The 27,037-nt window shown below is 42.1% G+C and overlaps 1 protein-coding gene across 3 annotated transcripts in view; it reads left to right on the top strand.

The window, feature by feature from the left end:
• Nucleotides 1-27,037, top strand: part of RIMS1 (regulating synaptic membrane exocytosis 1) — a 484,827-nt gene that overhangs the window by 103,266 nt on the left and 354,524 nt on the right. Inside the window, exon 4 of one of the 3 annotated variants that reach the window (XM_026654646.1) lies at nt 9,581-9,614. The exons of the other annotated variants lie outside the window; for them this stretch is intronic. Coding sequence (XP_026510431.1) covers nt 9,581-9,614 — 34 coding nt within the window. The remainder of the gene's footprint in view (nt 1-9,580; nt 9,615-27,037) is intronic. 3 annotated transcript variants of the gene reach the window in all.

The following is a 27,037-nucleotide window of genomic DNA, read 5'->3' as shown; positions in this document are numbered from 1 at the left end:
CGGGGTATATTTCTGTTCAGCAGAGCAGGAAGGGGCACCTCTGAATGTCCCCTTAATAAAATTGCCCCATTTCAACCAGGTGACCGTGAATGATATCACTCTCCTGAGGATAACAAAGAGCGATAAGGAATGGATGTTGTCTGCATGCCAGCAAACACCGGGACCATACGCTGCCATGCTTTGTTATGCAATGATTCCAGACTACGTGCTACTGGCCTGGCGTGGTAAAGTGTCCTACCATGGCGGACGGGATAAGGCAGCCCTCCCCAGAAACCTTTTGCAAAGGCTTTGGGATTACATGAAGGAGAGCTTTCTGGAGATGTCCCTGGAGGATTTCCGCTCCATCCCCATACACGTTAACAGACTTTTCCAGTAGCTGTACTGGCCGCGATTGCCAGGGCAGATTAATCATTAATCATTAAACACGCTTGTTTTTAAACCATGTGTAATATTTACAAAGGTACACTCACCAGAGGTCCCCTGTGTGCCCTCAGGGTCTTGGGTCAGTTCGGGGGTTACTGTTTCCAGGTCCAGGGTGACAAACATATCCTGGCTGTTGGGGTAACTGGTTTCTCCGCTTCCTTGCTGCTGTGAGCTATCTATGTTCTCTCCATCCTCATCTTCCTTGTCCGCCGAACCCGCTTCCCCGTTTGCAGAGAGGGACTCATAGAACACGCTTGGGCTAGTGGTGGCTGCACCCCCTAGAATGGCATGCAGCTCCGCGTAGTAGCGGCATGTTTGCGGCTCTGCCCCGGACCTTCCGTTTGCGTCTCTGACTTTGTGGTAGGCTTGCCTTAGCTCCTTAATTTTCACGCGGCACTGCCGCGCGTCCCTGTTATGGCCTCTGTCCTTCATGGCCTTGGAGATCTTTTCTAATGTTTTGCCGTTTCTTTTACTGTTTCGGAGTTCGGCGAGCACTGCTTCATCTCCCCAGATGGCGATCAGATCCTGTACCTCCCGTTCGGTCCAGGCTGGAGCTCTTCTGCGATCCTGGGACTGGGACTGGGACTCCATCATGGTTACCTGTGCTGATGAGCTCTGCATGGTCACCTGTGCTCTCCACGCTGAGCAAACAGGAAATGAAATTCAAACGTTCGCGGGGCTTTTCCTGTCTACCTGGCCAGTGCATCTGAGATGAGAGTGCTGTCCAGAGCGGTCACAATGAAGCACTGTGGGATAGCTCCCGGAGGCCAGTAATGTCGAATTCCGTCCACACTAACCCAATTCCGACCCCCTAAGGCCGATTTTATCGCTAATCCCCTTGTCGAGGTGGTGTTAGGAAACCGGTTTAAAGGGCCCTTTAAGTCGACAGAAAGGGCTTCGTAGTGTAAACGTGTCCAGGCTTAAGTCGATTTAACGCGGCTAAAGTCGACCTAAACTCGTAGTGTAGACCAGGCCTGAGTTTGCTGGATCAAGGGAGCAATTTTTCTCATGTTAGCAGCAGCCCATCTTCCTTTGATGAAACCAAGTTGATCTGTATGTATAATTGATGGGATGATGGTGTTCAGCTTTGTTAAAATTTTGTATTTATTTTGCAATCTATGTTCAATAGAGATATGGGTAGAAGTTGCTACAGTTGCAACCATCTTTGTTATTCTTTAATGTTACAGTGATTAAAGCAGTTCTCATATCACATGGTTCCTTTTTGGAATATTTCAGTGAAGCCCTTTGAAAGAATAGAATATAGTTGATTCCAAAATGTTTTGTAGAAATCTCTGCAAAAGTCATCCATCCCAATGGCCTTGCTGAAATTCATATATTTGAATAGTTTGTCTGATCTCTTGTGTTGTGAAAGCTTTGTCCAAAAACACTTTTTCTGAACTTAGGGTATTAAAAGGTAGGCCTTCAACAAAATGATCACATTTAGAGTCAGAGTGGTTGTCTGATTTATATAAAGCTTGATTGGATTACTTCAACTCATTATTTATATCTATTGGTTCAAGGACGGCACTCCCGTCTTCTTGTAATAAATTAAGAAATATTGTTATTGGCTAGTTCCATCTTAAGTCTCCTAGCAAATAATTTACCTGTTTTATCTCCCCATTCATAATATCCTTGTTTGACCCTGTTGAGTGTAAATTTGACTTATCTGGATAAGAAGTATTAATTATATTTATGTCTGGCGTTGATTAGAGAACGTAGGTGGTTTTCATTTTTGGGACCGGTCTTGGGCGTTCACTGCAACTCCTCTATTACCTTGGCCAGAGAGTTTAACTTGAGTCTGTCTTTCTTCTTTTGGGGGCGGGGCATATTTTATGCATTTACCCCTTACAGTAGCTTTCAGAGTTTATTCCCAAAAGAATAATTCATTCTAAAATTGATCAGAAACATTAGAGGCATCAGACTTATGGCTGTGGATTTCAAAAAAGAGACCTTTCTCAAAAGGGAGAATTCCAGAATGAATGAAATCTATGCTCCTCTGCAGACAAGATGTTAGTCTTCTGATAAACAGAGATTTTTTTTTCTTGTTTGCAAGATGAAGTACTGTAAGAATTCAGTATAAAATCAAGTATAATTTTGCTCTCTAAACTTCATAATTATTTGTAAAACTTCAGTAACGTCATTTTTTTCCTGAGTCTGTGTGCAGTTCATGCAGCTTTATAATATATATGATCTCCAGACATTTATATTTACATATTCTTATTTATTTTATAGACACACTTATGTTGTAGACTATTTATATTATATATACACTTTTTATATATTTAATTACATATGTAAATATAAATGCATGTATAAAATAAATATGTGAGTACACTAATGTAAATGTTTGGTGATATATAAATACTATAAAATATTCAACAAGTCAAGTTAATGAGTGGGAAAGATATGGTTTGGAACTTCAAAATAATTTTCAAAAATATCCAATCAATTATAAATTAATATAAAACAATTAGATTAATTGACACAGGAGTGGGTGGAGGTTGGGTGGTCTGTTTGACGATGAGGGAAACTGTTACTATAAGGCAATCAAATTAGTAAACTGATGGTACGCATAATGAAAGCACAGTTTGGTGATGCTAAATACAGCCCAGAGCTGCATAATGCAACCCTCACTGAAACGATGCTCAGTCAGCTAGTACACATGGCATAATGAGGGCATCTCCTGATGGGCTATATTTTGTGGGATCCTCATGGGAATGAAGTGTAGGCAGCTGTGACGTGGCCTGTGCTGGGATTTCTCAGAACTGACTGTAATGAGGTGTTTTCCTGTTAGCCTGAAGCTGGCTGAGTTACTGACTGCTCTTTTACAGTGTTCTATTTTATGATTTAAAAGTAGCTTCTAGGAGATAATAGCACCTGAAATTTTTAAAATAGATTTTGAAGGAAGTAAAAATCAACTATAAAAATTATCTCTAATATGAAAGGCCCTGACATTCATTTTAAAATGCTCTTTAAGGACCCTCTTTTTGCAATTTCATGTGAAATCCTATCCTCCTCAAGCACTTTACAAAATGTGTGTTTAATGGAAAAAGTTAGCATAAATATAACTAGTTAATGGACTATGTATACAGTGATTGTGCTTCCTGACTAAATGATCTATCCCATTGAAATTATCATGGAGCATATCAATCATAATTAGAAATGGACTCAGGAGGCTTTACTGGTTTTGCCAAAACCTCAATTATCATGTGGCCAGTAACAAAATCAAAGCCCCATGTTGGTCCCCAGCTGGGAAGTGGGAGAACAGCTGTTTATGTTCAGAGTTTAGTCCAGATGACAGGGAGTGATTTGATATCTTGAATCATAGGAAACCCCTCAATTTTATAATCTGTCCATTTGAGAAACCAGACACATCTCAAATAGTAATCTTCCTTGGATGTATTATTAACACGATAATATGGATTTTCAGAATAAGCTTTTAGCAATACAGATCCCTTGCTTTTTCAGTCTTCATTCTGTCCATGGGAATTGCCATTTTAACAATGTTTCCCAGCAGGAGCCACTTTTACAGTACAGCATGAAAGCATTGGCATTCTCATTAGAAAACACTGGAAATCAGAATGTTTCAAAGTTATTATAAGATGTTTTGTTAATTTTTTGTTAAACTAATTTAATAGTTTCTAAATTAACCAACATGAATACAAAATTTACCTTACAAAATTTGAGACTTCCTCATTGTTCCGTACTTTCTAACATGGATTATTGAAGAGAAGATGGACACTGTAAAATGTAAGCAATTGGGACCTGATCTAAAGTCTGTTGAAATCAGCCTTTATGGGACACTGTGCTACCACTGAATACTCTGAAGTAGATCTAAAGAGTAAACCTATGCTTAGCCCTGGTCTACACTAGGGGGCGGGGGGGGGGGGGGGGATTGATCGCTGCCCGCCGATCTGGCGGGTAGTGTTGTCTACACTTACAATTTATACCAGCATAGCTATGTTGGTTAGGGGTGTGAAAGTTCTCCTGAGCAACATGGTTATGCTGACAAAACCCAGAGCATTGACACAACTATGCCAACATAAGGGTGCTTCTGTTGGTATAGCTAACATTGTTAGGCGGGGTGGTCCTACACTGGCAGAAAACTGTCAGCATACACTGTGTCTACACCAGAGGGCAATGCCAACATAGACTCTGTAGGTAGACATAGCTCTAGACTCTACTTCTGTGTATTTGAATAATGTTAAATCAGTCAGCCCAATGAAACTATACTGAGGCTAGAAGATTTTTTTCCCTTTCTTTGACGATTATCTCAGACAGTTATCACAGTTAATTTATTTTTTCAATATTACTCTTCTGCAGCAGTCTTGTGGCACGGTCTCATTGTTTAAACTTTTTTAGCCTTTTTACATGCAGATTGGAGTCCAATCAATTTTTAAGAAAATGTATATTGGTCAGTCATACATGATACACAGATACCTGTTCTGCATTCTGTAATACGTGGATAGTGCTCTGATGCTCTCAGACCAGATTTTCATCTAATAATAATTATGAACTATTACATTGTGGGGTTGCGGTCTGTCTCTAATCATAATTCATGATGATTTGGAATACAGGACAGAACTACTCAGTTTGAAAAGTTACTGGAAAGGGGGGAGGTGTGCGTGTGTTATAGAAGTGGGTGGGGAAGTGTGAGAGCAGCACATGGCTTTCCCACCTTTCTCTCTCCCTCCCTGAAGATTGTTCAACCTAGTCCCTGTCTGCTTACAGAGCCACTCTCACGTTTTTTACATGCAGGTCATGTGAAAGGATGTCACCAGAAAACTCTGCCAGTGAGGGGTGTGTGGAAGGGCAGAGGTAGGAAACAGTAAGCCTCAATACATTTTTCCTGCCAGAGAACTGTTTTTTAACTAGAGCTGAACAAAAATTGGAATTTCCTATAGACATTTTGTTCTGACATTGATTTTTGTCCTAATTGGGACAAAGTTGAAATAGGAACATTTTTCATGGCACAAAAAGTACTTTTTTTTTTAATTCGGTATGGCAAATTTCATTTTGACATTTCTGATCAACACAAAACACTTCAACAGTCCCAAATTGAAATATTTTGTCTTTGTTTTGTTTGTTGAACCAAATCAAAACATTTCATCTTGAGTCCATTTGATATTAAATTGCATCTGTCTGAGGTACCACTGTGAAAGTTGTAGTTTGTGTGCTTCAAGCCTCCATTCTTTCCTATGGGCTGGGCTCCCTGGCCAGGCTATTCCTCCAACACCACATGGATTGGTCAGAGAAGAGACTGTGGTCCATCATGGGAGGTGTAGTCTGGCCAGGAAACCCAATTTTGATGGTGTCCAGTTTGCAAATTAATTCCAGTTCTGCAGTTTCTCGTTGGAGTCTATTTTTGAAGTTTTTTTGTTGAAGAATTGCCACTTTTAGGTCTGTAATTGAGTGTCCAGGGAGGTTGAAGTGTTCTCCGACTGGTTTTTGAATGTTATAATTCTTGACGTCTGATTTGTGTCCATTTATTCTTTTGCGTAGAGACTGTCCGGTTTGGCCAATGTACATGGCAGAGGGGCATTGCTAGCACATGATGGCATATATCACATTGGTAGATGTGCAGGTGAACGAGCCCATGATGGTGTGGCTGATGTGATTAGGTCCTATGATCGTGTCCCTTGAATAGATATGTGGACATGCTTTCTCTTCTGTTCACATATCTATTCAAGGGACACCATCATAGGACACTCAATTCCAGACTTAAAAGTGGCAATTCTTCAATAAAAAAACTTAAAAAACAGACTCCAATGAGAAACTGCAGAACTGGAATTAATTTGCAAACTGGACACCATCAAATTAGGCCTGAATAAAGACTGGGAGTGGATGGGTCATTACACATACTAAAAACTATTTCCCCATGCTAATTTTCCCCCCTACTGTTACTCACACCTTCTTGTCAACTGTTTGAAATGAGCCATCCTACAGCCCACTTCTTCGGATGCATATCCGAAGCCCACGAAAGCTTATGCTCTAATAAATTTGTTAGTCTCTAAGGTGCCACAAGTACACCTGTTCTTTTTGCAGATACAGACTAACATTACTAAAATTCTATATTGAATTTTCTCTCGTGGCATTTCTTTGGATTGTTCTCTAAAGGGGATTAGGATGGGGAACAGTCACTCAACCCTTCTGCAGATCCACAGGGACAGGAATCTGCAGCACATCCTGTTTTGGGCCTTTTGTGGTGCTGGCTGCTTACCTCATGGCATCATGGTTTCCTTAGGAACCATCCACTTTACTTCACTGCTCACCTTCACAAACTCTCCTTCAAAACTGTGATGCAGGCATGAGGCAGTAGTTAATACTACTTGAGAAAGCATTAATTTAAGTGTGTGTTTCTGCTTGGCTATGTGGCAATTTCAGAACGAGGAATATGTGACAGAGATTGTCAGCCCTCCTGGACTCATGTTTGGTGACCAGCAGAACCCTGCCTTGTGGATGAGGGAGAAGGGTGTGGAGCATGCTTCAGAGCCACTGCTCCCTGCTATGTTTCATCAGCAGTTAAAGAAAGGACAACATCTTATGCATCCACCCCAGGTGTTGCTCCTGGAAACATACACTGCTGGGCTCTGAGGCTTAATATAGGTGTTGGTATGGGAGTGACTTCACATTATATTATTTGCAAAGTCACTCATAGTAACTTGATACTTGTCTTTACATTCCCAACTTTCTGTACTCTGTGACCCATTTCCACTGGCTTCTGCTCCCCACTGATCGTATCTGTGGAAGGGAGCAAATAAGCTGATATTAGATATTGTAGTACTGACACTGGCTGAGCAGGATATAAAAGTGTTCTGTTACTTGGTAGGTTACCTTAACTCTGCTCCCACTCACTACTAATTATAAACTTGGTATGACCTAATTTAAAAAAATAAATAAATCTGGGGTGCATGAGTGATTCTATAACCATGGAATAGCACAAGCCAGGGGGCCTGGCTATACACAGCAAAAGCCCTGGCCTTAGAGACAGACTCAGAAACACACAACTCATGAAGATGAAACCGTTTTTTCAACTAAGTACATTAATTCTGTTGGGGAAGAAATTGAATAAATGGAATTGATAGTGGTGGACATTGTCAGTAAAATGTTCAACATTAAAAACCGGAGAAAATTATGCCTTCCAGATAATCTGTCTAAATAATTATCTTCTGATGCTGTGCCTGCATGTGATGTGCAATAACTGAATACTATAATTAGTTTTTGTTTGTGGGGTTGTTGGGGTTTTTTTTGGTGTGGGGGAGATGTTTGCACTGCTGCAATCATATTGAACTTGTTACATTTATTTAATGCTGATGACACCTTCATTGTATCCATAACATTTAATTATGTATGTACCACAGAAATCCTTCAGCATGATTTTTCTGGCATTGATTTCTAGGTTTTAATGTTACTTGTGTATTTGTTTTCTCTGGTGGTTTGCTAGTGGTTGTCTCCCGAAAGCCATGTTTTTTGTGGGCAGATTCCACAGAGTGAGCAGTGTCTGTCATGCAGGGGAGCATCCTACACCAGTTGGCATCTGCCTGCTGGGAAGGAGAAGGGACTTTCCCCTCTTGCTGATGTTGAGATGAGTGAGACCTCTTTCTTCTCTGTCTGCTTCTGTGTATTTCTGTTTGTCTGTCTTTTGTTTCATCTTTCTCTGTATTCCAGTCACTTTCTTTTCTTGTTGTTTAATTTTGTCTGTTAATCACTTTCACATATCTGGTTAAATCAAAGATAGGCAAACTTTTTGGCCTGAGGGCCACATCTGGGTACAGAAATTGTATGGTGGGCCATGAATGCTCACGAAATTGGGGTTGGGGTGCAGGAGGGGATGAGGGCTCTGACTGGGGCATGCAGGCTCTGGGGTTGGGCCAGGAATGAGGAGTTCATGGTGCAGGAAGGGGCTCCAGGCTCGGGCAGGGGGTTAGCACGTGGGACAGGGATCAGGGCTGGGGCAGAGGTTTGGGGCACGGGAAGGGGTTGGGGTGCAGTCTCCGGGCGGCGCTTATCTCAAGCAGCTCTTGGAAGCTGTCCCCCTCTCCGGCTCCTATGCGGAGGTGCGGCCAGGCGGCTCTGCGCACTGCCCCGTCCGCAGGCACCGCCCCTGAAGCTCCCATTAGCCGCAGTTCCTAGCCAATGAGAGCTGTGAGGATAGTGCTTGGGGCAGGGGCCGCGTGTGGAGCCCCCTGGCTACCCCTAAATGTAGGAGTCAGGGTGGGGACATGTTGCTGCTTCCGGGAGCTTCGGCACATGCACGTGGAGCAGCCTCCAACCCCGCTCCCTGGCTGGAGCGCGGGAGCTGGGTGAGCCCCAGACCCCGCTCCCTGGCTGGAGCGCGGGAGCAGGGTGAGCCCCAGACCCTGCTCCCCAGCAGGAGCTCGAGGGCTGGATTAAACAGGCTGGAGGGTCGGATGTGGCCCTCGGGCCACAGTTTGCCCACCCCTGAGTTAAACTGAGAGAAGGGGGTGTGAGAGCGGAAGTGAAAGGGAGAGTGAGGGAGACAAAAGGGAGAGTGGGAATGGTAGAGAGGAGGCGATAAATATGGAGTATAGAATAAAGGATGTGGGAGACAGAGCGAGTGAAGGGGTAGATTAAAATGGGCAGGAAATGAGAGAGGGTGACACTACACTCAAAAACTTTAAACTGGAGATCTGGCAGTCATTTATTCTGCTCACAGAAAACAAAATAATTTAAGCCAACATTGGTCCTGAACCTTTTCTCTCCTGGGATTAATTGGCCAAAAACATTAAAACATTAAAATGCCTATTAGCTTGCTTTGTTGCTAAGAGGAAGATTGAAAAGAAACCTTTGCAGAACCTATGCGGAATAAAAATGTCAGGTAGGCTTAGCAAATGCAACCACTGGGCAGAGTTAGAGAAGATCCAGAAGAACCAGGAAAGTTAAATTATCCACTTATTCATTTGTATGATTTTAAATGGCACAACAAATCTGAAAGATTTTTTATGGCATAGTGACTTCGTATTTACTTAAAGTAGCTCTCCAAGACCAAGGAGGAGGTCTGACCTGTAAAGAGATGCTTGATCACCCTTCTGGAGGCAGGCCTGGCAGCACAGCTCTTGGGGATTGGCTCACCTGCTCTTCCACATCTTCCAGTGGTCTAGTGCAGCAATGCAGTTGGCCCTGCCGTGCTGCCTTTGGATGGCCCCCAATCTGCCACACCATCAAGCCCCGTCTGTGGTGTGAAGAAATCAGAGGAAGTTATTGTTACTCTAACTTATAGGCAGGGCATGCTGGGTAGAGGTGGCTGTGTCAAGACTCCGCTCCCCCTATGGTTGGTAATGTCCTTCCAGCTCCTCTGCCCATTAGGAGCTCAGCACCAGGATTGTGGTTGCATTGAGGATAGAGGTGTATATATGGTGGGTAAGTAATTACATGTGGCCTCCCTTCTCCACTGCCCATCCCTTTCAATCTGTCTTCCATGGATTTTCCATCTCCTTGCTCCCCTCTACATTGTGCAGCAGATGGGAGCAGTGGGCCCTACTCTTCCAGCTGCTAGTCTGTGCACATACCCTGTGGAGTTCATTTGTTTACTGCTATAGTTCAGGGATTCTTTGAACGTGCTCATCAGACACCACTACTTACTGGAGCTTTATTTCTTTCAAACAACCTAGTGGTGCTCAACAATTACAAATTAAAATTGAAAGTGTGCTTTGGTGTTTTGCATTGCTGCAGTTGCACTGATGTCTGGGGAAATATTGTGGTGGGGAAACTCTGTGTTGAAGTAATTCTGGAAATCATGTTCACATTAGAAATCCCCAAACTATACTTTATTTAAAAATGTTTTAATGAGCTGTCTTATTCAGTGCATTAATCTGTCAAATAGAAATAGATGGGAGTGTACTTGGAATCCCAAGGTGGAAGGTTGAGAGAGTGCATTGTGGAGGTGACATGTTAAGTCTCCATGGTAGAAGGCTCTGGCTGATTCCCTCATGCCTTCCGTATCATTAATTCATGAGGTAGCTCTAGGTAGGAAGTCATCACAGTCTCTAATCTGCATTGACCTGAAAGCCAATAAGAATGAAAGAAAGACCTAAGTAGGTTTGAAATTGTGACATTTTCTGGGCTATCACAGAGCCATTCTCTTTTTAAAAGTCTCTATCTCCCCCCCCCCCCCCAGTTCCTTATATTTCCTTGTCAAGTGCTGGAAATGGGCCATTTTCATTACCACTACAAACAGTTATTTTTCTCTCCTGCTGACAACAGCTCACCTTAACTGATCACTCTCCTTATAATGTGTATGGTAACACCCATTGTTTCATGTTCCCTGTGTATATATATATCTTCCTTCTGTATTTTCCACTACATGCATCCGATGAAGTGAGCTGTAGCTCACGAAAGCTTATGCTACAATAAATTTGTTAGCCTCTAAGGTGCCACAAGTACCCCTATTCTTTATCCTAATCCTGACTCACATCACCCCTTCCCATGGGAGATGGCTATAGGGGAGCAATCTTTCAGAGAGCCCCTTATATTGTCTCTTGGCAGGGGAAGGGACAAACTTGGCTGATTCCCAACAATTCCCAGCTCAGTAGTAGCTTAGCCCTGAACAACCTAACCCTCTGAGAAATGTCCACAGTGATAGATGTATTTTCCCCTTAGTTCTGCCTCCACCCAACCTGTTCTCCTTCCTAGTCAACCCAGTCTCTGCTCCCTCCCACTGTGCAGACCCTATGGAGGAACCTCTGCAGGGTCTGGATGGGATGGAGAACAGACAATGCCAGGGAGGCAGTCAAACCCATCTTCACTATAGTAACAGGGATATCTGTTTTCTCAATGCATGGATCCTGGGAGGATGATACAGTCCTCTTTGTGTTCATAAAAAAAAATTCTGTAGTAAATTGTTCTGTATCAATCTTGCAGTGTGTTTAGAACAGAATGTCATAGTTAATATTTAGAAAACACGAATGTGGAGCACTACACATTTTATACATTACTTGTATAAATATATCTTTCAACATTTCTTAAAGAAATAAGTGAAGCAATATCAACAATTACATGCTTAAATCATGTAAACATTTTAACCCCCCCTCCCAAAAAAAAACATTTTCAGTGAATATTTAAAGCAAAGAGGAGCAGGAAAAAAAAAACCACGTGGTGCAAAACACTTTAAGACAGGGTTAGGCAACCTATGGCATGGGTGCCGAAGGCGGCACACGAGCTGATTTTCAGTGGCACTCACACTGCCTGGGTCCTGGCCACCAGTCCGGGGGGCTCTGCATTTTAATTTAATTTTAAATGAAGTTTCTTAAACATTTTAAAAACCTTATTTACTTTACATGCAATAGTTTAGTTATATATTATAGATTGATAGAAAGAGACCTTCTAAAAATGTTAAAATGTATTACTGTCACGCGAAACCTTAAATTAGAGTGAATAAATGAAGACTCGGCACACCATTTCTGAAAGGTTGCCGATCCCTGCTTTAAGATATACCTTGAACTGTAACGTTTCAGAATGGAAAATAGACATGAACTGGAGGGAAGAAGACAAAAAAGGTGATCAGAGTAGGGTGGTTGAGAGAGAAAACAGTGGCATCTTTGGGAAATGAAGGTGATCTGCTTGACTTTACAGGTTTGAATGAACAAGTGTGGTTCAGAATTTTGAGCACAGTGAATATGTAAAAGAAATGGTTCAGGAAGTTCAAATAAAAGAAAACTGCAAGATTTAAGATGAGAGGAACAAAAGCATGGATAAGGGTCATATAAAGACAGAAGCATCCATGTGAAAGTGATTATATGTAGGCCCACCAGCATAGGAAATAGGAGAAACAAAGTTGCATTCATATTTTGAAATACCGTACTGTATAGCTTGTCTATACAAGAAAGCTGCACTGGTTTAACTGAAAGTGTGTTTTAAAACTGATTTAGTTAAATTGGTGTGAAAGACTATGTGGACACTTTAAACTGAAACAAGATACTCTTAAACCATACTGTCTTCTCAGTGGTTTGCACTGGTTTAGCTAAACCAGTTTACAGATGCAACTTTCTCATGTAGACAAGACCTTAGGTGCAAGCTCAGAAAAATAATAGAGACCACAAAAGTTAACTAAAATGTGATTGTTTTTCAAACACTTTTTTTTTTACAGCAGAGGAATATAATTCTTGTCAAATTTAGCTGAAGAAATCTCAAACAAATCCAAGTATTGACACTGTCTAAATAGGAAGAAATTAAAACATTATCAAAAGAATCTAAAGGAGACTGGTGGCTGAACAGAAAATGGTAGAAACAGAACTTAATCAATTAATCCAGGAGAAAAGAAAAACGAGGAAACTGCTAAATAGGGAACCCTGGAGAAGATGGCACTGGCTTGTCTTGATTTTAAATTTAGACATGGCATCCTTTTGGTATGATTGGTAAATTATGAGTGCATTCTGAGATGCATGTATAGTAGAATTTTTAAAACACTTTTATAGCTTGTGACGTAATGAAATCAGGATGTCAGAAAACACGCATATTCTTCTTGAAGATCAATGTTGATGCTCCTTTGTTAAATAGTTAATAAGATCCTAGCAGTGTTTCCATCATGGGCCTCTTTCCCCTCCTGCTCCTTTGCTAAATACATCCCTAATCTACATTTGTCTGTGCTTTTCAGCTCTCTTTCAGTATTCAGATGATAACTTTTTATAACCCTGGAGAACTTTAAAGATAAAAGAATAAAAACTTCTAAATCACTTATTTTCTTTACTTTTTCACTAACTACATGACTCCCAACACTTCCCTATTCATACAGTTTTAATCCACAGAACATTTATAATCTCTCCCTATCAACGTAAGTGTATCACCTGACCACAACAGATTCAGATATTGGGGCAAATCCTTAGTCCATTGAAGTCAATTTGCTATTGACTTCTTTGGGAGTAGTCCCATTAACCTATTCTAGCCTGTAGCTGTCTAGTGATAGAAAAAGAAAAGCACACATATTAGTAAAGGATACGTAATCCAGAGATTTAAATGGAAAAGGCAAAAAAAGAATGAGCAGGAATATATTTTTTAAATCTTTTTGTTTTTAACAAAATTAAATGTGTCCTTAAATTAAAGGCACTTAAATACTTCTATGATGGATGCTGTTAAAAAAAAAATTCTTAAAGAGACAGGTGCTAGACTGAAAAAAAAAAAAAAGGTATAGAAGTGGCAGTGCAAGTTTCCCCACAATTCCCTGCCATTTCACAATAGCCCTTACTTGAATGAACCAGCTTGAGGACTGAGAGGGTTCAGGCCCAGTATTCACTTGAGATAATATCTGATGATGGCTTTGGTGATACGGAAACTAGTCTTCTAAAAACTGAGTTAACATCACCGGCTCCTAGCACACAGCCTACCAAATCCTACCAAATAGCTGTCAGATGATAACTTTTGGAGTGGTTGTCACTCAGTAACAGAGTTGAAGGTGCTTTTTATTTCCTTATCATTTCTTACCTTGTCTATGAATTAGTCTTTTCCCCCCAGTTTTTAAAACGTGATTAGTCATGCCTAGAGATGCATGAGCACTGTCAAAACAAATACAGTACAGATTGGCTAGATTGTGAATAACTCTAACATAGCTGCACAGGGGGAAGAAGGAGGCAAGCCCCTACATCTCCAAGCGACACTAAAAAAGCCCCATTCTGTCCACCTTCCCATTTGAACCAGGGGGCTGTTATTTTGAACACCTCACTTGAGTATTACTACTGTGTGTGAGGAGAGTGGCTTTATGTTAGGATGGACCTAAACCAGTGAAGGTGGGTGTTGTGATGAGGCTTATAATACAAAATGGAAGAGCAGTAAAACATGTATATTGGGGAGGGGGAGCTGTAAGTGAATATATTCTATAAAAGGAGATAAATTACAGTCTCAAATGCTTGTCAACACACTGGCCTGCACCTTGAAAATCCATTACTGTACCTGTGCACACATGCTTATATATATGGAACTTTCTGTTCAGCATTGTGTGTCTGAGATTAGACACAGGCCTACAATCTTTTCTTAAAATAACAGTTAAAGCTAAAGTTAAATGTTGTTATGTTCAAAATCCTCAATATTAAGGATATTATTTGTAATTTCTTCAATACTACAAAAACATAATTGTTCCTGATTCAAATAAAAAAGTTGTAATTGCTTTCACCAAACTATTTAAAATGCTGTTAAAGTATTCTCCTTATTAAAGCTCTCCATCTAAATATTTACTCCTCTCCATTGTAAAGTATTCAAAAGGAAAATCAATAATCAAAATCTATATGCAGCAAAATTCTTTTTAGTACCAGTTTGGCTCTGTTTTGTGGCTTGTAAAGTTGAATCACATACTTTGGAAAAGTAGTAAGAATTCTGTTCGGTGAGTGGGGTTAATTCTGGGTCACACAAAGATTATTACTGTACTTATTGTTTCTTAAACAATACAAAAGATCCAAAAATGCTGGAACATAGTGAGTATCGAAGAATCCAATCCTGCTCTCATCGATTTTCATGGCAAATCTTCCATTGACTTCAGTATATTTTTGAAAGAAAATAACAGCTTTTCTTCTTGACCCACTGAACCGTGCCCATTGTCATGGCATGAACTGGAGAGTTCACCTTCAGTGTGGTTCTGTTCTGAAAAGGTGACTTTCTAAAAATGGCATTGTAAGATTCTGCGTTGTCTCACTGATTGATTCTAATCAGAATTGCTTAGTTTAGAAATATTGTTTTTTCCAACTGCAAGCCCTGCAAACTCATCCAGAGCTCAGAGATGACTAGGATTATTTCCTTGTCATTTATCATCAATAATAAAGATTCTGCAGGGCAAGTTAAGCTCCCAGTTACAACTGTGTAACCCCACTGAAGGCTAACAGAGAAAACTAAATACTGAGTCCCAAAAGTGCTTCAGGAGTCCATGAATTGAGATTAAGTGTCAGTGACAGATCATTTGAGCTTGGACTAAAGGCTCAAAAGCATCAAGAGCCCTTAATACTACTGTATGTTAGGAAGGCCTCAGGATCTCAGGTCAACTCCTCAGTGCCCTGGACCAAGACATAAGAGAAGAAATGAAGCCACAGAGCTTAAAATCTGCCCTGAATCCATACAGCTCAAATGTTGAAGAAAAAGACAAATTAAACAATAAAAGAAAAAATGACTTAGGACTGACTGGGAGGGTTGGCACACCACTGAAAACACTAATATCAGCTGAAGATTGTAGATGAAGAAACTCCTGAGCAGCAGCGAGTGAAGGTCTGGTGTGTATCTCCTGGGGGGATCTTTGACTAGAAACAGACAAGGAGGAAATGATTGAAAGGATCTGTAAGGAAGTGACACTGAAAGATGGCCAGAATGCAGAGGTGGGGCCTGCAGTCTTGTAAGTTCCATAGATGGACAAACACTTAGAACTATAGAAGATGCTGACTTGTCTTACACTGTGCAAAACCCTGAGAGTGGGATTCTGTGGTGGTATTTTTATGTAAATGCAAACATCAGCAAAAGTCAGTATTGAGATAACCGTGCTGATGGGTGCTGTACAAATACCTGCAATAGACAGTCCCAATAATACAACTATGAATGGAATTCTAACATTATATAGCTGAGTGTATATAGGGTTGCCAGGTGTCAGGTTTTTGACTGGAACGCCCAGTTGAAAAGGGACCCTGGCAGCTCCGGTCAGCACTGCTGGCCGGGCTGTTAAAAGTCCGGTCGGCGGCACAGTGGGGCTAAGGCAGGTTCCCTGCCTGCCATGGCTCTGCACGGCTCCTAGAAGCACCAGCATGTCCCCCCTCTGGCTCCTATGTGCAGGGGCAGCCAGGGGACTCCACACATTGCCCCGCCCCAAGTGCCGGCTCCACAGCTCCCATTGGTCGGGAACTGCGGGGGTGGTGCCAGCGTGTAGGAGCTGGAGGGGGGGGGTCATTCTGCTGCTTCTGGGAGCTGCTTGAAGTAATCGTCGCTGGGAGCCTGCGCACCTGACCCCCTCTTGTGCCCCAACCCCCTGCCCCAGTCCTGATCCTCCTCCCACCCTCCAAACTCCTCGGTTCCAGCCTGGAGCACCCTCCTACACCCCAAACCCCTCATCCCCAGCCCCACACCAGATCCCACACCCCCAGCCGGAGCCCTCACACACAGCCCCACACCCCAAGCCCCTGCCCCAGCCTGGAGCCCCCTCCTGCACCCTGAATCCCTTATTTATGGCTCCACCCTGGAACCTGCACCCCCAGCCCAGAGCCAGTACTCTAGCCCAAGCCCCAAACCCCTGCCTCATCCCGGAGCACCCTCCCATGCTCTGAACCCTTTGGCTGCATCCCCCAGCCCAGAGCCCCCTCTCATACCCTGAACTCCTCATTTCTGGCCCCACCCTAGAGCCTGCACCCCCAGCTGGAGCCCTCACCCTTCCCACACCCCAACCCCCTGAGCCAGCCTGGTGAAAATGAGCAAGTGAGTGAGGGTGGGGAGAGTGAGCGACAGAGGGAGGGAGAATGGAGTGAGCAGGGGTGGGGCCTTGGAGGAGGGGTGGGGCAGAGGGCGAGGAAAGGTTTTGTGCGGGTAGTAAATGGGCAACCTTAAGTGTATACAACATGAAATAATAAACTAGAATGTTAACCCAATATTCTTTCCTCTTCACCTTGGAACTGGATAACCTGAGGTGGAGTTATATGCACTTTTCTTTGTTCTCGTTCACCCTATTTGTGTTCTAAAATTAAAAATTACTTTTACTCCAGCTTAATAATTTTTTTTTCTATTGGCTGTCTGTCAAACATGTAATAAGTGAAAGATGTAAATATATTTTCAACAGCCTTTTTAATAGCATAGAACTTATACAAGACTAGACTTGTATTATCATACAAGCTCTATAACAGACTGAAGTAAAGAGCAAATTTTAGCATTTTTTTCATGTATTATTAATGTTGCTTAAATAATGCACAAGCAAGGGTGATAAAATGCATAAAAAATCCTGGTATGGATGCAGGTTTTCCTGTTGTCACCAGACATGCTTTTTTGGTAAATATAGTGATGTGCTTTAAAACACAGCCCTTGATATTTTTATTCATATGTGTGTGTAGGCTTTGATGTATGTGTATTTAAAATATTAATTAATATATGATCAGACTTTTGGGGTATTGTGTTTTGCTAAATATTTAACCTACCTGCCCACTATTAGACCGTTAATTAAGAACATAAGAATGGCCATACTAGATCAGACCAAAGGTCCGTCTAGCCCAGTATCCTGTCTTCTGACAGTGGCCAAAGGGAATGAACAGAACAGGTAATCATCAAGTGATCCATTCTCTGTCGCTCATTCCCAGCTTCTGACAAATAAGTAGGAAATTTATTGTTTATTAGTAAAATTAAATAAAAGTAACTGGAGTGTTAATAGCTCTCACCCAGTATTGGTGTAAAATATGTTAATACCAAAGAAATACAGTGTATAATTACCAGAATTTCAATTATATTACTGTATCTTGATACACTGAGCAAGATATTTCAAAATTGCCTTTATTCTAAATGCATCTGCAGCTTAATTTTGAAATCATGAAGTTGTTTTCCTGACCACTTATGAAAAATGCTTTTTTGTACTTGATCATTTTGAACTCAATGCTGCCCCAATTGAAGTCAGTAGGAGTTTCACCATTAACTTCCATGGGAGCATGTTTCCCATGAAAAACCATCTCTTTCATCTGCGGAACAGGAAGGAATCCAGATCTGGTACTTTCCCTTATGTGTTTAAAATGTAACTACTTGGCTAAGTTTTGGATACCATTCAATAATTTCATATGATGTCCAAAATCACTGGTATCGCTATGAGCCTATATTCTCATTCAGCAAGATCTGCAGAAACTGAGGTCCTGATCCACTGATGTAAATTAAAAGACTCCTATTGACTTCAGTGGCTTTTAGTCAGGCCTACCGAGAACAGTCTTGAAATTGCTTGAGGACAGTTATGTCTTTTATTTTGTAGTGGTCCATTGAAATGTTCAAGATTTCGGGCCCAGATTGACCCTCATACGTAGGAAAATCTAATATACTGGGGACAGATGAGTTCTGCACACCAAATTTCCCTGGACTGTTTTGACCCCATTGAAATAACTAGTAGTCTAGCACCGTAAACTCAAGGCCACTTAGCGCTCAAGGAAATAATAAATCTGCATGAGCTCTGCTGTCAGGGGTATCTCTACTTACTGCTGCCCTTTTTAGGTATGGTGATATTATTATGGAGACCAGATCTCTCATTCTGTCCCATCTTGACACATAAATTTAGTCTGCATGAGGCTATCCTGGCAGGGAAGGCTGGGAATAATACCACAGGTCCCTCTTTTTGTATCTATTGGAACTAGTTCTGTGGGGGGCAACATGAAAAAAAACAATTCCAAGGAATTTTGGTATGTAATATTAATCTTCTTTGATCTTAAACTCTGACCTGTAGCGACACAGTTTATCAAAAAGTATCTTAATTTCTATAATCACAGATTAGTTGAAGCTGAGTTTTGAAGGTGTATTGCATATATGTTTTTTCCTCAAATTGTTAGGGTAAGCTAAATGTACTGTCATTCTAACTATGTTTTCTCTTAGGTGTGCAACTCATAAGGAAAAATATAAAACTCATAATGGAGAACTTGAAAGCATTTTAACCAATAGGATTGTTACATGCAAATTAAGGACCTGGTCCTGCAGTTATGTACATGAATTACTTTAGGTACATGAGTAATCCCACTGAAGTCAATGTGACTACTGGATTTGTCTGGTTGAGCACTTACATGTTTGCAAGATCCAGGCATAATTGAGGAAAGAGGGGAATGTGGTGATTGGCTAATTTTATGGTCCACTATCTACCTTGACTTTGATTTTGCTTAGGGCAGGGATGTCAAACTCATTTTGTGATGAAGGGTAAATATACCATGTCAATCAGAGTCTTCAGGATGGAAATAAAAAGTTCACTGACAAGAGGCCAGTTGCAGTCTTGTCCTAATACAGAATACGGTTGTTTAGCTAGCTAAGGTAAATACTGTATTTGAAGACCTTATTGAAAGTAGATGCATTTATGAAATCTCCCAACCTCTAATAACACATCCATCTATGCTCCCCACAGCCTATTTTTTTGGGAAGGTTCTCTCATTTACCAATACTGTGAATTTCTCCCTCTTCCCACTTGGACAACCCCCTGTCCCCCACACATGCAGCTTCCCTGTCTTTGGGAATTTCCCCCTTCTCTCTCTCTCTCTCTCTCTCTCTTTCTTCCCCTCTTTTCATGGATTCCGCTCCTCTTCTCTTTGAGGAATCTCTCTCTCTTTTCTCTTCTCCCTTTAGGTAGCATCCCCCAGGCTCATTTCTCATTTTCTTCCTCCTCCCTTCCCTTTTGAGTCCCCTCAGATAATTTTTCCATTGTGTTGGGAGGGGATAGGCAGGGAGCAGGAGCCCAGTTCTGCAACCTGAGCAGTGGCAGCAGGGAAGGTTAAGGGGGAGGCTGGAAAGAATTCTTCTCTGAGACCTCACTTGTGGGGTTTTGGGAGAATGGCAGCTGCTCCTTACACACAGTAGGGGAGCGTCAGATGGTGGAGGGTAAAGGATGAGGGAGTGAAAAGAAGACAGAAGATCTGTAAAGGGTGTGAAGGACACAGAGATGAGCAAATACTACCCTGTGGAAAAATGCCTCAGTCAGTATCAAGGAACTATTTTAAAAAGGAATTGTTTTTGTAGGACCTCATGTATTATTTTCTTTGTTGCTTAAGAGTCCTCAAAGCAGTTTACACGCCTATGAATCCTAATCTTAGAGCTCTGCTGACTTAATCATTTATGATAGTGCACAAACAAGTAAACTAAACAAAGCAACATTAGCTTGTCACAATGGAAATGTGAGAATAAATTTCATGTTTTCCAAACAGAAAGGGGCAAAGTCTATAGAGAAATTTATTTCAAAGCTTCTGTGCATTAAAAAAAAATGGATAAAACAAATGAGTTGTAAAAAATACTTGACATTGTCCCTTTAAAATTTTTCTCTTTTTTTCTTGAGCAGTGCTCATATTTTCATCACCTATTCCCTTTTTGTTTTTAGCACCTGCAAAGATTTAAGCTGGAAATTTTATCTTTTGTGTCTCTATTCTTGTCACTCTAAATGTCTCTTGTTGTGTGAATCAGTATTGGCTCTGCTTACAAATAAAATGCAAATCATATCCTTGCAAAGCTAAACACTTATCTCAGTGAAATCAGAACAAATACTTGAAGGTTAAAACTGAGATTCTTTGGTTAGCTGAGAAAATCACAGAATGCAACTTGAATTTTCAACTACATAGAATGTATACAAAAACGTATACAAAAATTTCAGCTCCGAGAAATGTCCTTCTGAGCTAGAAGTTCATAATTTGAAGTTTTAAAATTAAATGCGAAATTTATTCTATGATTATTCCTTTTTATAGAAAAAGCTAGTAATTGAACAGAAGGTACAGAAATAAGGACAATGATTAAAGGATTAGAAAACATACCATATAGTTATAGACTCCAGGAGTTTGATCTGTTTATCTTAACAAAATAAAAAGGTTAAGGGGTGACTTGATTACATTTTATAAGTACCTACAATATTGATACAGTAAAAGCTTTGTAATCCGGCATGTTGGGGGAATGGGGGGTGCTGGTAAGTAAAAAGTTCCAGTTAACCAAGAGGGAGGGAGTTTGGGTGCAGGAGGGGGCTCGGAGCAGGGGTTGGGGCGTGGGATGGTTGCGGGGTGCTGGATCTGGGCGGCACTCACCTCGGGCAGCTCCTCGGAAGTGGTGACCTGTCCCTGCTGCTCCTAGGCGGAGGCACGGCTAGGTGACTGTGCGTGCTGCTTCCGCCTGCAGGCACCACCCCCGGAGATCCCGTTGGCTGCGGTTCCCAGCCAATGGGAGCTGCGGAGCCCGCGCTCGGGGCGGGGATCCCAACCGCCTGCTCCAAGCCCTCTCCTGCACCCAAACTCCTTTACAGAGACCATGCCCTGCACCTCCTCCCGCACTCTGAACTCTTCATGGCTGTAGGAGCAGCAGGGACATGTCGCTGCTTCCAAGGAGCCAGGTAGGGAGCCTGCTGGCCCCGCGCCAACTGGAGTATAAACCCGACTTTCAATGAAGATCAGAAATGCCGGTTTATACAGCTTTACAGTTGGTAAAGTGCCGGATAACACAGCTTTTGCTGTATTAAAAGGGTCTTTAATTTGGCAAACTAAGGTATAACACGATCTAATGGCTGGCTGTTGAAGCTAGACAAATTCAAACTTGAAATAAGGTGTACGTTTTTAACAGTGAATGTAATTAATCATCTGAAACAATTCATCAAGGGTAGTGGTAGATTTTCCATCACAGGAAATTTTTAAATAAAAATTAGATGTTTTTCTAAAACATATGCTTTAGTTCAAAGAGGAATTAATTCAGGGAAGTCCTCTGGACTGTGTTATACAGGAAGTGAAACTAAATGATCCTAATGGTCCCTTCTGGCCCTAAAATCTATGAATCTAGATTAAAAAATAATAATTATATCATGCCATCGTTTGTGATGCAAGGCAGAAGGCCAAAGGCAAAAAGGGAGCAGGATAAGGCCTCCAAGTCATTGGAAGTTTTGCCATTGATTTCATTGGTAGTAGGATTAGTCCCAAATTTCATAGAAAAATATAGGCTCCAGCATCTAACTATTACTGTGACATGGAATTTACCATCAGAAATAAGAAAAAGTAGCAGATCTATGTACAGAATTAGCATTAATGACATCACTCGTGACAAATAAGAATGTTCTATTTGTGTCAAAAATTCTAAAGCCTTTTCATGGTCTTAATTAAGGAAACTTTCTGACAGTGGGGACAATTTAATTGGCTGTTTCCTATTTGAAAGGGAAGTCAAAAGAGCTAACTGAAATTCAGTATTACAAACAGCCAACTTTCATTCCTGCCAACATCTGAAATCTATAAACAGGAAGCACAATTCTGAAATCCTTACTCCATTCTCTCTCAGGAGTTTTGCCTGAGTAAAGATTTTAGGATTTAGCCTTGTGACATTAGGGGAGAAAAGTAGGAACACAGGTGCAATCTTGCTTCTGCTGCAGTTAATAGGATTTTTGCCATTTACTTCAATGAGAGCAAAATCAGACTCACAACTTTTAATTCAATTACTATACATTGTACTTAGAGTTTTGTCAGGAAAGGAGTGGAAAAGTGACATTGCTAAAATATCAAAGACTCTTCTTAAAAATTAGAATGTATTTTCACATGACAAAACTACATTTCAGTATGATATACTGTAACAGAAGCTGTCTAATGACAACAAGACAGATTCAAAACGATAATTTATCATGCAACAACCTTACCCTGACTGGATAGGGAAATCCTTTCAGTCATTTTTTTAATGAAAACTGGTAGCAGTATTTAATAGTAATAACTGCTTTTCAACTATAAATGCCAGAGTATATAGTGGCATAAGTTCATCTATGTATAGCACTTGTTTTTTGTTTTTGTTTTTAATTTCAAATGTATTTATTAAGAGAGAGAGAGAGAGAGAGACTGATTGTATATTGTTACCCTTTTTCAACACAAGTGGCTAGCCAAAGCTGGGGGTCCTGGGGTTGTTTCAGCTGGGAGTAGAAATTGACTAGGGAATTGGCATCTGGTATTTTCTTTGGTGCAGTCTTGTTTATTTGCATGGAATGTACAAAGTCATGCAAGGGCAGGAGGAACCAAAACCAAAAAGAAGCAAGTCTTCTTTGAATGCTGGCTCCTATGCGTATTCACTGTGGGTGCACATATGGTCCATGCTCCTGGAACCAGAAATTCTTTGATAGCAGTGTCTGTTGGTATGCACCTGTGCCTCCTGTGCTCCCAGCTGAGGTAGCTGCCAAGATCAACTGCCTTTCCAGTTCCTTTTCTACAACTCACAGTCTGGGACAGAACCTCCTGTGTCTGATTCTGCTCTTCAGCATTCTGCTTCTTCAGGTCTGTAAATATTGTAACTAGTTGTTAAAGTACTGGATAGTGTTAGTTTTAGTGATAGTTAGTTGGGAATTAGGGGTTTCCCCCATCCTCAGCTCTCCCAACATTTTGGGCACATATTATGCCCCAGGTTCCAGGCTTCAAGCCATGCCTCGCCTGCCCACCCCGTCTTCCTGGTGAGCACCCTGCATGAGAGCTGCTGATAGTGCCTCAGGGAAACGTACATCTGTTTGAGATGCGGCATCTGCCTTGCTTTCCCCCTGCATACCAGGCAATCTCATGAATTCTGAATGAGTGTCTTCTCTTATAAGTGTCTTCATGGGTATGTCTACACAGCCCATGGGAGTGAGCCTCCCAGCCAGGGTCAATAGACATGACCTAGTGGGGCTCATGCTAGCGCTCTAAAAATAACTATAGACAGTGCTTTGAAGTGGCAGTTCGGGCTGGCGCTTGGGTTCTGAAGGCTGGGGACCTTGGGCCTCCTGCTCCCCATCTACCCTCCCGCTGAATGGTTCTGATAGATTGGAGTCCTTGAGCAGGCATAAGGATTTCATGAAGCAGAATCATGAGGAAAGCAAGGGCAAACACCACCACAAGAAGAGGGACAGATCTCCCTACTCATTGTCTAAAAAGAGTGTGATGGGTTTCCCCTGAGGTGCCACCTGGAATTGGGATACCACTGAGCTCCCGGCCCACCAGCCTGGGCTCCCTCTCACACTGTACTGCTGTAACAAGCTGCAAAGCCCTCCAGCCTGCACTTTCACCACCATACATACAGGTAGGGACACACCCAGCTGCAGTTATACGCAGGCTTTCTAACCACCAGCTTCCCAGACTGGGACCTTAGAGCAGTACCATCCTGCCCTGGTCAAATCTGACCAGTATATCGGTTTAATACCTGGTCTGCCTCTCTCTCAATACAGAGAGAACAATGCACACTTGTGGTAACCAAGCAGAGATTTTCCCCAAGCCCTCCAGTCAAAGCTCACTGGTTTAGATTAAACAAAAACAAGTTTATTAACTACAAAAGATTGATTTTAAGTGATTATAAGGGATAGCAGACAGATCAAAGCAGATTACCTAGCAAATAAACAAAAAAACACAAACTAAGCTTAATATACTAGATAGATAGGATATGAATTAGCAGATTCTCACCCTAAGAGATTATACAAGCAGGCTGCAAATTCTTAAGGGGCAAACTGCACTTGCTTTACAGCTTGGAATCCCCAGGTGTTTTGTACACGGGCTAGGAATCCCTTTAGCCTGGGTCCAGCAGTTCCCCCAGTTTGGTCTTTGTTCCTCGGGTGTTTCCAGGAGTCTTCTTGCGCAGGCGTGAAGAACCCCAGATGATGTCACTCCCTGCCTTACGTAACTTTTGCATGTGGCAGGAACCCTTTGTTCCCAAAGCTTGGTTCCCAGATCAGTCTGTGGAAAAATACTGACATCCCAAGATGGAGTCCAGCTTCTCAGGAAGGCTCACCAGGTGGGAGATAAGCTTCTCCTAAGGCCTATTGTTCTTTCTAACGGCTCATTGTCCTGAACAGGCCCTTCCCCACCCACTATCTAGACTGAAAGCATCTTGTCTAGTGGGCGTTACCCACGTACAATTACATTTGAAGTACAGATACATAGTATTTATAACTTCAGATGCAAAAATGATACATGCATAGAAACAGGATAATCATATTCAGCCAATCATAAGTTTTCCAATGACACCTCACAGACTTATCTTGTACAAAATGCATCATAATTATGCCATAACCATATTATAATAATATTACTATGAGGAATATAGCGTGCAGTGTCACAAAGAGGTCTTCCTCAACCCTTCCTATGGCACCACTACGGGGTCCACCTGCATACTTCTATGCTTATGGCCATCAACTTTATTAGGGCCCCTGGGAGCCATACTTTTGGGCACCTGAGTACAAGGACCCTCTGTATTACTCCCAGCAGTTTCCACAGGACCACTTGATGAAGGAGGAGCTGTCAGTACTGCCAGTACCATTGGATCCACCAGTGGTACTTTCTTTATCTTCGGCAGATGAGGCAGTGTCACTAGCCTCTGCATCACCACTGGATGACTTTAAGCTGTGCCAGGACCTTCTTCAGAGGATCGATCTCTACAAATCCCACTAGGGGAGGTCCAAGTTCTGACCCACAAGCTCCTGGACATTTTCCAGGCTATGCCTCCCTCTGAAGTGGCACTCCCCATTAACGAGGCCAAACAATCTGCTAAAACCATCTGGCGCACACCTGCCAGTGGTGCCCGGAAGAGGTCTGGGAAATGATACTTCATTTCCTCCTGGGGAGCTGAGTATTTGTTTTCTCAGCCTAATCGCAACTCCTTGGTGGTCCAGGCTGTCGCAGATAGAAGCTGACTGCATCAGCCCAAGTCAACTCCTCCAAAGATATGAAGTAGCTAGACCTCTTTGGGAGGAAGATTTCTTCTTTGACCAGCTTAGCACTCCGTATAGCAAATTACCAAGAGCTGTGTCCAAATATAACTTTTTGAATTACAACAAGCTGCCAGAATTCACTTAGAAACTGCCTCAGGAATACAGACCTCAGTTCCAGGCCATCCTAGACTAGGGAAAGCTAGTTGCAAGATCTTCCCTCCAGGCATCCTTCAATGGCGTGTTCCATGGTATAGCGACAGTCATGAGATGAGCTTCATGACTAAAGGCCTTGGGGTTCCCCAAGGAGTTCAAACAACTGAGGACCACCCCTTTGAGGGTAGCAGTCTCTTAAGCGACAAAACTGATGAATCACTACATACAATCAAGGACTCTCATGTTACCCTCTGCTTTCTGGGTGTCAGGGAGCCAGCTGCAGAAGGGTCAGAGTATGTCTACACTTAAACCACTACAGTGGTACAGCTGCAGCATAGACACTACATACACCAGCAGGAGGCATTCTCCCATTGGCTTAGGTAATCCACCTCCCGAAGAGGTGGTAGTTAGGTTGACAGAAGAATTCTTCCACCAACTTACCACTGTCTATGCAAGGGGTTAGGATGACATAGTTACATCTCTCAGGAGTGTGAATGCCTGATACTATGCCAATGTAAATTCCAAGTATAGACCAGCACTACACTGGACAGCCAGGACACTGTTGATCCTGGCAGGAGCTGCCTGATTGGTTAAACTTCCTGATTGGTGGAGGTACAGAGCTAGCTACTACTTGACCCAGCAGCAGCCAGAGCTTGCTAGCTGCTCAATACATTCCATGCCTGCAGCTGGGCTTGCTACTGCTTCCTGTGCCTGTCCCCTGCTCCTGCCTAGCCCGTTCTTGTGGTCAGAATCGTGGATGTACGCCTTCCTTCCCATCCTTCTGTTAACTTGCCAAATTTGGGAAAAACAAGCTAAATGTGATCCTGATAGCCCCTAATAGCCCCATTACCACCCTGCAGCTAGCCTCCCACTAATGCATCCACTATGACCACTCCTGGGCCTGCTGTCCAAAAGGCAGGACAAACCACCCCAACCCATTGTTCCTACATCTGGCAGCACATTGTAGGAAATTTTTTTTGGATGGACAATGAACATAGAGAGGGCATGCTCTTAGATAATTCAATCCATCCTCAGCAATAATGGGAGACCGTTGATGCAGACATGCTATTCCACCAAATGGAGGGGATTCTCCCTTTGATGCCTTCAGCACCACTTATCTCCTGAGGCATTGTGTATCCCCTTCATCCTGGAATATCTTCTCTC

This window comes from Terrapene carolina, unplaced genomic scaffold (genome assembly GCF_002925995.2).
Source record: "Terrapene carolina triunguis isolate 2854851 unplaced genomic scaffold, T_m_triunguis-2.0 Scaffold42, whole genome shotgun sequence".
Taxonomy (NCBI): Eukaryota; Metazoa; Chordata; order Testudines; family Emydidae; genus Terrapene; species Terrapene triunguis.
This window is presented reverse-complemented; position numbering and strand designations above follow the sequence as displayed.